This window comes from Primulina huaijiensis, chromosome 5 (assembly GCF_012295235.1).
Source record: "Primulina huaijiensis isolate GDHJ02 chromosome 5, ASM1229523v2, whole genome shotgun sequence".
Classification (NCBI taxonomy): Eukaryota; Viridiplantae; Streptophyta; class Magnoliopsida; order Lamiales; family Gesneriaceae; genus Primulina; species Primulina huaijiensis.
In genome coordinates this window covers 17,198,450-17,211,792 of record NC_133310.1, presented here as the reverse complement: position 1 = coordinate 17,211,792, position 13,343 = coordinate 17,198,450, and the positions used below count along the sequence as shown (strand labels likewise).

The window sequence follows — 13,343 nt, the reverse complement described above, 5'->3', positions numbered from 1 at the left end:
TGTAATAAGAACTAAAAAGATATTTAAGATCTCATTTTATTTTGTGTGAAAAATGTAGCAATTCAGGGTTAAAATTGCAATTTTCTCCCCTGAAATGGTATTAAATATCCCCTTAATAAAAAAGGAAAATCAGGAATATATACTTTTTAAATCAAGGAATATATTCTACAATATTAAAAAAAAAAATTGGTGGAGGATTTGGATTTAAGAAAGTATTTCAATGAATAATTTGAAATGACTCGGTCCTTACTGAGTTGAATTTGGAATATACTAAAATTGTCTAAAATTAAATATGCGAGATTTAAATTCAATGTAAAATAAATTTATTAAAAAAATCAATTAAATTTTTTTAAATGAATTTATGTGTCCATTCATCCAATAATAGATATCTTGTGAGACGATTTTATGAATCTTTATCCATGAGACGAGTCAACATTGTCCATATTTATAATAACAAGTAATATTTTTGGCATAAAAATTAATACTTTTTTACGTCTGATTCAAATAGGAGATATGTCTCAAAAAATTGATTTGTGATACCGTCTCACAAAATTTTTTATGTTCAACCAAATCCAACCATAAATAATCTTTTATCCAAATTCATAGAATTACTCAATTGATAATCTGCAATATTTTAGAAGTGAACCACAAATTGTGCATTTAAAATGAGAGGCAAAGAAGGCACCAAAAAGGTAGGGTCCCTTCATTTAATTGGAGTGTCCCTCTCACTCCTGAATAATCTTAGGCCACATTTGTCACCATGCATTTACTCTTTCAACGTCTCTCTCTACATTTACTACACACTCTTTTACCATAGAATCTTTCACTCACTAAGTACTTAAAATTATAATATTAATACAAATAAAATTTTTTTTTAATTATATTTGAAACTCGAAATCAAGAATTAGTTCCAAATTTGGATCTTGGTACCAAATATGTTATAAACTATGGTCATAAATAATATCTATTAAACTTGAGATTGATAACAACAAATTTTGGTATTATGATTTATGGGTACACAAATTTATTTGTATCTTATCTAAGAATAGGTTTTTTGTGAGATGGTCTCACGAATCTTTATCTGTGAGACATGTCAATCATACCGATATTCACAATAAAAAGTAATACTTTTAACATAAAAAGTAATGCTTTTTCATGGATGACCCAAATAAAAGATCCGTCCGACAAAATACGACCTGTGAGACCGTCTCACACAAGTTTTTGTCCTTATCTAAATATTACCCAAAATCAAATGATCCTGTCATTTAAAAGTTATTATAAAAACCAATAATTATACAAAAAGAATCTATCAATTTTTTTATGTTAATTATTTTTTTTATTATAAGTTTTTTTAAGTATGAGACTATTACACTTTTCACTCAATTCTTTTTATTATAAAAACCATTTCCAACATGCATGAGACCTCTCTCTTCCATTCTTATCTTTACTGCATTACACACACTAGGGTGTGTGTGTGGTGTTTCTCTGTCAATCTCATGTGCTTCATCTCATCTCTTACTCAACTCCTTCATTCACCACTAAAACCATTTTATCTATTTCACTCTCTCACTTCAATCATTTATTTATTTATATCTTTTTCACTTTTCTCTATCTCACGCACAAAAAACACACACACCGTTTACCAGTAGATGCACTAATATAATTATAAGAGAGTCATTTACACTCCACATTTGCATGCTCTGTGGTATGCCAAGAAATGGGCTTTAAAGTTTCTCTTTGTTTGATTTTTCTTTATTGGTTGCTTCTTGTTCTAAGTTTGAGAGTTGATGGCATTGGCGATGAGGTTTCTGTCAAATTATTACGAGCCCCTCGTGAGTTCTCTAATATAAAATCAGCCACGTTTGCTTTTGAAGTTTTGGTGGGTGGCAATGGCGGAATTTGCACAGATTGCTCCACAAATTGCAAGGTTGGTTTCTAGTTCTTACACAAGCAAAAATATGCTATCCTTGTGGGTTTTTTAGATGCGATTTCGGTCTGATTTGTGTAAATGCTAAAAATTGGACACAATTTCAAGATTTAAGTGCCATCTCTCTGTGGTTGCTTTTCGAGCGGCTTAATCTTCTTGAACAAGTTTGTCTTTTTAATATAGTTCAATTCAATGCATGTACCTGTAAAAAAACGAAGTGCTGTATTTATACTGTGTCTAATTTGATTCACTTGTCAAGTTGTGATTTTAGTTTATTGCAAATTTTTTTAAAAAAAATTTATAGAAAGAAATGCCTACTCTCTGTTTTTTTTTTCATTATATAATCGAATGTGCCATATCAGGTTTAGTTCCCTTGAATTTTGTAAATTAATTTGTACAAACATTACAAATGCAGCTGGATAATAGCACATTTTCAGCTTGTGAAGGTGGAAATATGACCTATACAAGTCTGCTAGATGGAAATCACACATTTGAGGTGTGCACCAATGGGTTGTCTGGAGTTGCCTGTGCCGGCTATGATTGGATTGTTGGTTGAGCATCCTCCTATGTTTCTTTAACTTGCACACCTCCTTCTTAATTATTGTGACATTAAGCAGTGTTATCCACCTAAAGTCTGGAAAATTATTTGCTTCAAATGTCTTTAATATGTATGCTTAAGAAAAAAATTTCGTTTCATTCCATTCCAATACTTGCTGCTGGCTTTAAATAGCTTGCTTTTTTCGCGTTAGGAGTGTCAAAATTTTAATTGGGACTTATTAAATCAATGTAATATGAATTTCCATCAATGGGAGCTTATAATTCTTGAGATATATTGCATGGTATCATGCATTCTCAATTTTGCTTATCCTTTTTTAAGGATAACACCCCAGGCAAGTGTTTTTTAATCAATCTCAAGTGACAACATTGTTTATCCAATAATATCCTTCACGCGGATAAGGTTTCTACACACCAAAATGCAGGGTATGATGAAATATGGATAATAGTTGGCAATGGTGATTCTAAAGGTGGGGCGGGGGGCGCAATAACCCTCACATGAGAAAAAACTTGATGGTTTTTCGACAATGCATCATTTCTCCCCCTTGATTCCCTGGATCCATTCTCTGATGTTAGGAAAATATTTTTGCGTAAGTTTAGTTCTTCTAGTCAAATCATCTTTCCAAACTACAGCCTGATCTAATTTGTACTTCTTGCAGACACTATTAACCCAACAGCATATGTTACTACTCCAACGCCCTTTACTAGTGCTTCTCATGTCTTAGTGAACATATCTTTCAGTGAACCTTGTGGTGGTGGAGGTGGTTTCAGATGTTCTTCTATAAATGCCTGCAACGTGAGTAGGTGGTCAGCTGAAACTCGATCGAGACTCAACAATGCTCTGTTTCTTTCTAATGGTTTAGTTGGAAATCGTAATTTCAAATATGCTCTTGCTGACTACCTTCTTTCTTGACAGCTTCTGGTTTATGGTGCTGGTGAGGTTGTACCTAGTACATTTAACATAGTTCAGCCACATTTGAAATATTCTATTGTTGTCCGTGTGTCTCAAAGAATTCAATATGGACGTGTGATCTTGGTAATGGATAGAAGTTTCTGTTCAGACTCTGCCGGAAACATATTTGCAAGGAGTAAAAATTCGAGTTATTTCATACACATTGGTGAGTCCAATTGCTGCATTTTTTTAAAAAAAAATGAAATTGTAGCCTGATTTCAATTTGTAGTTGAATGCATACCGAGTGATCTATTGTTTTGGATTTATGCAGATAGAAGAAGCAATCATGTGAACTTGAAGACTCATATACACGAAAGACAACTTCCAATTGAAAGTGAAACTAGAACTGTACTGGCAACTAATAAAAAGAGGAACCTAAAGGTGTACTTATATTTCACGGAACCAGTCCTCAACTCATCCACTGAAATTCTAAATTCCATCACCACAAGTGAAGGATCATTTGTGCCCGTCAGTGGGGATACCTTTGGAAATCGAAGATTTGGCTATCAGGTTGGTGATGGTGAACACTGCCTAATTGAATTTATTAATTTCTATCGTGCTTACAAGCATAACAGACCTGTTATATTTACAATATTTGTATTTCTCACCTTTTCTTTTCTTTATCAAGTTGCAGCTAACAGATGTAGTGGAGATGGCTGTTGTTACTGTGAGCGTGCAAACAAACTTAGTAATCAGCAGACAAGGGATCTCTGTTACTCCTGTACCTCCCATAACTTTTCTTTATGGTATTTGACGTTACTTTTGAACTCTCGTTCTACACCAATACTTCGTTGCTTGAAACTTATTGGAAATTTTTTCCTTAGTTTTGAATTCTTTTTATGTTTTTAGATTCTCAAAGGCCTACAGTTAGTCTGAGCACAAGCAGCAAAATGCGAACAAAAGAAAGGAGTATTCCGATTGTGATAAAATTCGTGAAGCCCGTATTTGGCTTTAACTCATCTCTTATAGCCATCTCTGGTGGTCATTTGCTCAGGTAAGCTGCTTCATAAATTGATTACTGGTCGTGGACAAAATTTCTTTTTGTCATCAGTTTGGTTTTGTGTTATTCAGTTTCCGGGAGATGACTAGAAGCATCTATGCCGTGCATGTACAAGCACTCGCTGATTCTATATCAGTCTATATTCCCGAAAACATAACCACAGATGTCTCTGGAAATAAAAATAGAGCATCCAACACTCTACTAATCAGGCACTGTAAGGATTCTGTCTCTAAATTCTTGGAAAACATCGAATCTTTATGAAAATAAATTTGAGGGATTTTTTATATTTTGATTCACAATTTTTTTTTGGTTGTGCAGATTCTGTGCCGGTGGAATCTTTGGTTCTTTCAACCTTTGTTACTACTGCTTTTGGTGTGACATGTTTGATTGGAGGGTTTCTCACTGTTTCAACAGCAACACTTTTATCTTTTGGAGCATTCTCCAGGCCAAGTTCTATCTTATCCTCCGACCCTGCAAGATATATTTTTGTAATTTCCCTTCTCGTTCTATAGTCTTATGGATTGAAGAAATATAAATTAACATTGACTGAATTTCGATGATTTTAAAATATGAAGAAATTTGGATTCAATTTTGTCAGTATGCTCTATATAATTGCATGACAAAAGGAAAGGAAATGTTCTTTTTTTGATAAAATTTCATGAGAACTTGAAACTTGTTTGACTGAAATTTTTCTTGAAAAGCTTCGATACAATAATATTTACCATTTTATGAATTTTAAGCAACTTCCATGTCTTTTTTACTTTGTGCAGAGAATCGCTTACCACATTCAGGTGTTTGCCTTATCTAAATGGCTGGCAGTTACTTTGCCTATAGAATATTATGAATTCGCAAGAGGTCTGCAATGGAGTATCCCTTACTTGAAGCTCCCATGGGAGAGAAAAAATGTCCTGCCAATGATGGTTGGATCGAGTTCTTCTAGGAGCCGACTAGTACATAGCTCTGCAATCCGTGAAACAGGAGTTTTCAAGGGTGTTCAACCAAGAGCTGGCAGTCTGGAATCAGCAGCCAAAGTGTATGGATTGCCACTGACTCCAATGGAATACATATCCTATTTTGAGGTCAAATGTCCTTACTTTTATTCGCGTTTTTAACATGTAATACTGGTTACAACAGCATTTGTGTGTTCATTTGTAGATTTCCCCCGCTCAAAAAATAGGATCTAACTTGAGTCGAGCCAACTCATGAACCTGCCGATTAGACAGGAGACAGTCTTCTCGAGCTCAAACATTCGATTTGAGCTCAACTTTAGTAGTTCAAAAGTTAGTCAGCTTGACCTACGAGCTTATTTTTTTTCTATATATTTAAATGATGGATAGAATATGTATAAAAATATTTATATATATAATCAATATTATTATATAAAAGCGCTGTTAATCATTTCATAGATATTGCTCATGAAATAGCCTGAGCTTGCAATGCAAACTAATTATCTGTCCTTGCAAACATAGTCGTTAAACAAAACCAATTAGCCAAGTGGAGCCCATGAGTCAGATCATGAGCTCGACTTTGAGCTTTTTTATTTTTGTTCGATGAGTTTGAACTCAAAGTTAAATTTTTCTGAGTTGTGCTCTGGCTGGTGTCCTTGAATAATTACAAGCTCAAACTCATTACATTTCTATACACGTGTGAGAGGGTAGCATACTCCATCTTACTGCATGAGAAATATAGGCTCAGGTGGTTGTTTGCCGCTTTGTCCAGTGTAGAATCATTCTTTGTTATCCCGACCTTATTATTGACTTATATTTATTGCAATTTTGCAGAGCCATAATATTGTGCCTCAAGCTGAATATATTTTAGATCCAAGATATTCACATGGGTAAGTATTTTAAAAAACTTCTGATGCTCATCTATTTGATCTTATTTTGGTGAATTCAACTTCGACAGAAGCAAACTTTAATCTACATTTATCTGGTAAAGAGCCAAGGTCCGATATCTTGTTATAAATGCATTCGGTAAAACGAGTTTGTATTTACTATTTAGTTATGTGCTAGTCACTTTTGTTAACCGATCAAACTGTTTATTTCTAGGTGGAGAGATTTCAGTAGAAGCATGTTTTGGTTATCCATAATTGGTGGCACCTTGATTCTGGTCCATGTTTTATTCCTTTTTATCCTTAAATTCAAGAGGAAAAACAACGAAAAACGGAGCTTTGGAGCTCTTATTTTTCCAAGATTCGAGATATTTCTGCTAATTCTTGCGCTACCATGCTTCTGTGAAGCTTCAGCTGCTTTGCTCAAAGGTACTTAAAATTAACCATCTCTGCCAATATATGTGTTCGTTCTGAATCATTTTGGCTTTTGATATTTTTTTTCCTGATTAAGAAAGTATGTTTTATTAAACGTGGCAAGGTGGGACGTCTTCTGGAATGGCCATAGGCTTTCTGATCATGAGTATAGTTGCTTTGGTTATGTTATCATTGTTTTTGTTCCTTTCCTGCGGAATCACGCTAGGGAAGCTGCTTCAGTACAAGGAAGTACATCGTGAGGGACAAATATTTCGATGGTATAAAGAAATTATTCGAGTCATACTGGGTCCTGGTAAAAGAAGCCAATGGACGTGGAAGAACCGCCCTGGTTCAACTAATCTTACCATTTTTGGCCCTCTATTTGAGGATCTTAGAGGCCCTCCAAAGTACATGCTGTCTCAGATTTCTGTTGGTCGTGTGAACAAACGTGATGACAGAATAATCGCTTCTGATGACGAAACGGAAGATGCAGAAGCACCCATAATTCAAAAATTGTTTGGAATTATGAGGATTTACTACACATTTCTTGAATGTTCAAAACGTGTGGCACTCGGAATCGTGGCCGGTGCTTATGTACAGAACTCATCCTCAAAAACTCCAACGATCATAGTACTTTGTATGACCTCATTTCAACTGTTCTTCATGGTTCTTAAGAAGCCATTCATTAAGAAAAGGGTCCAACTAGTCGAGATTGTCTCAGTGTCAAGTGAGGTCGCCATTTTTGCAATCTGTTATGTTTTCTTGGAACAGAAGTTTTCCCCCCAAAACGAGAGGAAAATTGGGATTTCGATGCTGTTGATTTTCTTGTTAGCCTTTCTAGTCCAAATGATCAATGAATGGCGTGCATTATACCGGCAGATAAAGCGTCTGGATCCCATTAACAACTCATTTTTACGAGGTTTGGAAAATGCTTTAATTGGATTCCTCTTGTTCTGCTGTCCCCACGGTTTGGTCAAGGATCTCGACCGAAAGTTCCCTTTAAACAACACTCCTGAAACGGCAGAAACAACTTTTTCTGTTAATAGGATTCAGAGCTTGGGGAGCGCGGCCTCGGGAGACAAGTCGTGGTTGAAGCAAATTCAAGAACTAGCAAGATCAAGCTTTAGTAAAGATGGAGCCAGGGCCATCCCAGGCGATCCATCCACGAGTACATCGACCAAGTTGAGTGGATTTTGGAGAGCTAGGATGAGTGGAAGTTCGACTGCATCTACTGACGTTAGTACAAAACAGAGGGGATTGCACAGAGAATTGGAAGAAATTTTTTCATTCAAATGAGACTCTCTTAAATATTCCTTCTAATGTTTTGGTGGTCCTTTCTTACGAGCTTGAAAATTCTGTAGGTAAGGAGAAATGGCAGCATGATTTAATGATTCTTGTGGTTAAGTATTCAAGAATTGAGAATCACAGTAGAATGAGATTTTACTGTCCGTCGCAATCCACTATTATGTGTGGCGGAGCGGTCCACCATTTTGACGAGTTGAAAAATTATTAACCCAATCACCTATTTTATATAATAGGGCGGGGTAAGTCGATTCAACAAACCTAACTTATTTTGACATCTTTACTTATCATCTATCTAATTGGTGTCTCAAAATGTGGAAAAAGACTATGAACTAATTTTTAGTTTCATTGCTAACTCATAAAATATTTTGATACGAGAATGAAATAATTGAAAAATATGATACCATAAAAGATGTTATAAAAGTCTATTCCCGTATCTTATATATTATAAGAAAATATGACCCTCATAAAATCATAATAATCTAATTAATTTATATTAATAAAAACATTTAATCGATATAAGTATCAAAACTAGGTAATGAAATCAAATAAAAGTTTAATGGTAAGATCAGATACACAATAAAATAGGGTAATTTACGTTTAACTTCAGTACACTTTATGTATTTTGCACTCATATCTCTTTACATATTATAATTTTAAAGTGAGATAAGTGTCACAGACATAAAGTATAGGCAAAAACTTGTTTGAAATGGTCTCACGGATCTTATTTTGTGAGACGGATCTTTTATTTGGTTCATCCATGAAAATATATTACTTTTTATGCTAAAACTATTACTTTTTATTGTGAATACGGTAGGGTTGACCCGTCTATCGGTAGGGACTCAGGGGCGGAGCCAGGATCTTGGTTCAGTGTAGTCAACAATATATTATAATTAATAAAAAAAAAAATAGCAATGATTGATCGACATCTAAAAATAATGTGTCATAAAGTTTGAACACAAGTTACGCACAGCCAGTAGCATTGATAATTGATGGGAAAACGTCAGAAAAATGACGAACAACAGCGTGTACAAAATCCGAAATCAAAACAAAATATGATATAAAATATACGTTCGAAAAATAAGCATGAATTCATTATCGATTGGAAAAAACATAAAATTATAAAAACAATTGAATGATCGACAAATATTGAACGAAAAAACGAACCTAAAATTTGGTAACATTTTGGATTTTTTTAGAGATTATGAAAGATAAATCAGTAATTAAAATGAATTGGAATGATTGTTAATCAAAGTATATGAAGTTCGTGACTCGAGAAGAGAAAACACATACAGAAGGATATAGAGTGTATACTTGGATACTAATAACAAGTAAAAAATTGAGTCTAAAATTTGGATCTACAAATTATTAAAGGAAAATTGGATCAGTAGAGACAGTTAATCATATAATAATAGAATACACAAATTTAAAATTTAGACATATATATATATATATATTATTTATAAACATATAAATTTTTTTTTACCCAATGTAGGCACCAGCCCACACTGGGCCTATGCTGGCTCTGCCGGTGGGTAGGGTTAACCCGTCTCACAGATAAAAATTCGTGAAATCGTCTGACAAAAGATCTTTTGTTAAAGTAAATAATCACAATAAAATATACGAGAGTCAATAAGTTGTCATGGAAATAAGACATAAACAAGAAAATTATAATGTTTCGTATTTTAACGCAACACTAACTTCAAATAGTATAATTTTTACACTAAAAATAAAACTTATTTTCAACTCATCAACTCTAACATTCAAACGAAAATGAATGTTCTCCTAATATTTTCTATTATTTTATTTGCAATTAATTTATTTCGCAAAACATTCATTAACACAATAATTAAAATTATAAATATATTCATTTATGTTTAATTAATTTCTATAATGAAACTGTTTAAAATAATTAACTAATTTAAATAATTAATTAAATTTATTTAAAAATTACATTAATTGATTTAAACTTTGTATTTTATTAATTCTAATAATTGAAGTTATTGATTTATTTTTTGTAATAATAATATTTACTATTAAACTACACTACACATAAAAATAATATTAAGATAAAACAATTAATATAATTTTCATAGGTATCTAATTAAAATTTTATTCAATTAATATAATTTTCATGGTTAACAAAAATTAATTTAATTATATATGAATAAATAAAGTTTTTAATTACAGTTTACAGAATATTATAATTAAATTATTAATAATTAAACTTAAAATATATTACAATTAACAATTAAAATAATTAAAGAAAAACAAAATAATAGTAAGCCATCGCTAGAATAGCGCTAGGTTGAAGCAAGAAATTAAATCAGATGCTATATTTCAAACACAAAAAATAATTCTAAGTTTGTTCAAAAATATCAATTTTTCTCTAAGTTAGACGTTTCATTTTTCACTCGATTTCTATTATCTTCGCAGAACGACTTTTGCGGGTTTTGCACACGGATTATTCTTGTTTAATATTATTATTGAAATCCCATAAAATTCGATAAAGAAAAAGGAAATTGTTTTTGGAAAAAACAAAAAAAAAACAAAAATTATTCCTTGGCAGCCAAATATGAAATTTGATTTTTACGCTACTCTTGCCTTAGATAAGTAAAACATGGGAACATATTAATGCTCCAAATCGTGTTATACTTTGCTCAAACAAAATTCGTTTGCAAAAATTATTAAAAAGTAAATGCACAAAACACCATTATTTAACAACAAGGTATGAACAACTCTTTTGTCATATATAAAATTTGAAAACAAGATATTCTTATAAAACGATTGGTGGTTCCAATAGTACCAGCAATTTGAAAAAACATTTAGTCAAAGTACATAAACTGACTCTGATTCGCTACAACCATTCGGTAGGGAACTTATCCAACAACAAATTAATCATTCAAGTGGTAAAACTTTCACAATTACAAAATAAATTTCTCGAAAAGTCATTGTAAAATTTGTTAACAATTGTTTTCAACCTTTTATAATATCTGAATAAGAAAGTTTGGTTGAACTGTTAAGATTTTGTTGAATTTACTTGTATTATTCAACATAATTTTTAAAATATTTTTAAGCACATACTTAAGAAATATTGCTTTGATATATAGATAAATAATATAAAAACACTAAAATATTATCTTTCAAATATTTTTTATAGCGTTATTTAACAACTGATATTTGAACTAATTTGAAATATGAATCTTATCTTGTTGTTTCATGTAATTGGATTGATGAATTTTGGACTGTGCAAAAAAGAATTTTAACGCTAGATCATTTAAAATGGTCACACAATGCATAGACTACAACTAGATATATTTTAAATGTTTTTTAGATTTATGACATACAAAATAAAATAATGTCGATCACATTAGATAATGCGAGTGCTAATACTCTTGCGATTAAATATCTTAAATATTCACTAAAATTGATTTTAGATGGTAAATTGATTCATGTTAGATGTGTATGTCATATTACCAACTTATGTGTTAAATGTGCTTCTGATGAACATATGTCTAATTTAATAGAAAAATTCTAATTATGTGGGAAATTATTACGCGAAAGAAGAAATTGACGTGATTGGAAAAAATTAGTCAAATCAAACATAATTAAATTTAAAAATTTCTTCTTTATGTTGAAACTCGATGGATTTTTTTATATCACTTGCTTCATACTTTGTTACATTTTCAAGATTTAATTATTTCATATTACAATAATATTATGGTAGAATCTTTAATGTTGATCGAAAATTATTGGAATATTTTGAGTAAATATATTTTTTTGTTAGAAATTTTAAAGAAGCAACGGAGAAATTTTCTGGCATTAAATACTCTACTTCAACCATATTTTTACCTTTTCTTTTCAATATGTTTTATAAATTTATTGACTATCGTGATGATTCTATTATGCGTTATTTAGTTTCAAATATGGAAAGTAAAATTTTAAAATATCGGGATAACATCCCAATTGTGTATGATTTAGTATTATTACTTGGTTCTAGTCAAAGTCAAGATGGGTTAGACGTATCTTTTAAATATTAAGCTAAATTTCTACGAAAAAATGTTGAAGATAAAAAATTGTTTGATTTGTGTGCTAACAAACAATGTGAACCAAGTGCACAGCCGAAAGAGAGGCCAACAGATAAAAAGAAAAAGTGGAACACTCAACTTTTTTCAAAGTTTGAAACGAAAAAAGTTTAAAGGAAAATCGGTGAAAAAAATAAATTAAAATGACATCCAAACTTATCTAAGCCAATATATTGAGACTGCAGAGAATTTCGATGTTCTTGATTGGTGGAAAGTAAATTTTCAACTTTATCCAGTATTAGCGACAATTGAAAGAAATGTCTTACACGTTCAAAGTTCAAGCATTGCTTTCGAATCAGCATTTTCATTATGTGAAAGAATCATTGGTGAACAAAGAACTAATTTAAAGCCAGAAACACTTAGCATGTTAACATTCTTACAAGATTGGTTTGTAGCAAAAGAAAAATAAGACCGCTGGAGAGATCGACAAATTTCAAAACTCAAGTTCCGACGAAGGTCTGAAGTATTCAAAATATATTTTAATAAATCGTGATGAATTTTAGACGTTCAATTGTAAAATCAATGTTTAAGTTATTTTTATTTTATGATTAGTCTGTATTTTTCAACTCAAAATACTAAATTAAAAAATTTTCATTAATTAAAGTAATTTTATATTAAAAAATAATAATAGTCGGATCCGGATCCTAGAATTGGTTCGAACCGGACTTGAACCGATCTATAAATAATAGAATAGATACGAGGATCAGATTGGTTCCCGCACCACCCGGTCCGAAACTGGTCGAAACTGGACCGGAATTAGAACCCATGAACCCATAAGCATGCCTAATTGTTTCCACTCAACTTCATACCTTTTTTACCAATCATGTATGTGTTGTCTTGATACCTGCATATGACACTAAAAAAAAAATATAAAAACGAATAATTCTGCTCGAAAACAGACAATGTCATATCAAATAAAAAGAAAATATAAGTGCTAGAATTGCATTTAACAGGGCTGTGTACCTCTGACCCTTAGGACAAGGGCAAGGATATATTGACTGAAGAGCCCGTCAAGCTGTCCAATACCCAAGCTATTATTAATGTTGTTATCTAGCGGTCAGATGAGATAGTTCAAAAAAAGCTTGGTTTTTTTTGTTGTTGATAAATTGGTATAATACATGACAATAGTCCATTTCTCTATTATTAGAAAAGAGAAAAAGTTAAAGGTTGTGGCTGGTCTAGAAGATGACATTCTAAGGTGGGCAGAAACAGAGCTAATCTCTGAAGCCTTGCACCACAGAGAGTTCATCGGTTTGGAACTGCGTGAGAGTGTGCTG

At 32.0% G+C, this 13,343-nt stretch overlaps 1 protein-coding gene across 7 annotated transcripts; it reads left to right on the top strand.

Annotated features, from left to right (window-relative positions):
- The first annotated feature begins 1,522 nt into the window (after positions 1–1,522).
- LOC140976716 (uncharacterized) lies at positions 1,523–8,148 on the top strand. 7 transcript variants are annotated; one of them, XM_073440973.1, is made up of 13 exons: positions 1,523–1,927; positions 2,343–2,478; positions 3,142–3,278; positions 3,399–3,600; positions 3,706–3,944; positions 4,069–4,180; positions 4,284–4,428; positions 4,506–4,648; positions 4,753–4,922; positions 5,205–5,513; positions 6,216–6,271; positions 6,483–6,694; positions 6,804–8,148. In XM_073440973.1, exons 1-13 carry the CDS (start codon positions 1,718–1,720, stop codon positions 7,973–7,975), a joined length of 3,243 nt encoding a protein of 1,080 aa, XP_073297074.1. In that variant the 5' UTR covers positions 1,523–1,717; the 3' UTR covers positions 7,976–8,148. The 7 variants fall into 7 exon arrangements, with proteins under 7 accessions (XP_073297074.1, XP_073297076.1, XP_073297080.1 ...); XM_073440975.1 differs by lacking the exon at positions 1,523–1,927 and having other exon boundaries at positions 3,224–3,278; XM_073440979.1 differs by lacking the exon at positions 1,523–1,927 and having other exon boundaries at positions 3,224–3,282.
- The last annotated feature ends 5,195 nt before the right edge of the window (positions 8,149–13,343 follow it).

Excerpts from the sequence above, each read along its gene's own strand:
- LOC140976716 (XM_073440973.1), top strand. The coding sequence starts at position 1,718 with ATGGGCTTTAAAGTTTCTCTTTGTTTGATTTTTCTTTATTGGTTGCTT. Across the intron at positions 1,928-2,342 it reads ATTGCTCCACAAATTGCAAG|CTGGATAATAGCACATTTTC; the intron begins GTTGGTTTCTAG and ends TTACAAATGCAG. Across the intron at positions 5,514-6,215 it reads AATACATATCCTATTTTGAG|AGCCATAATATTGTGCCTCA; the intron begins GTCAAATGTCCT and ends GCAATTTTGCAG.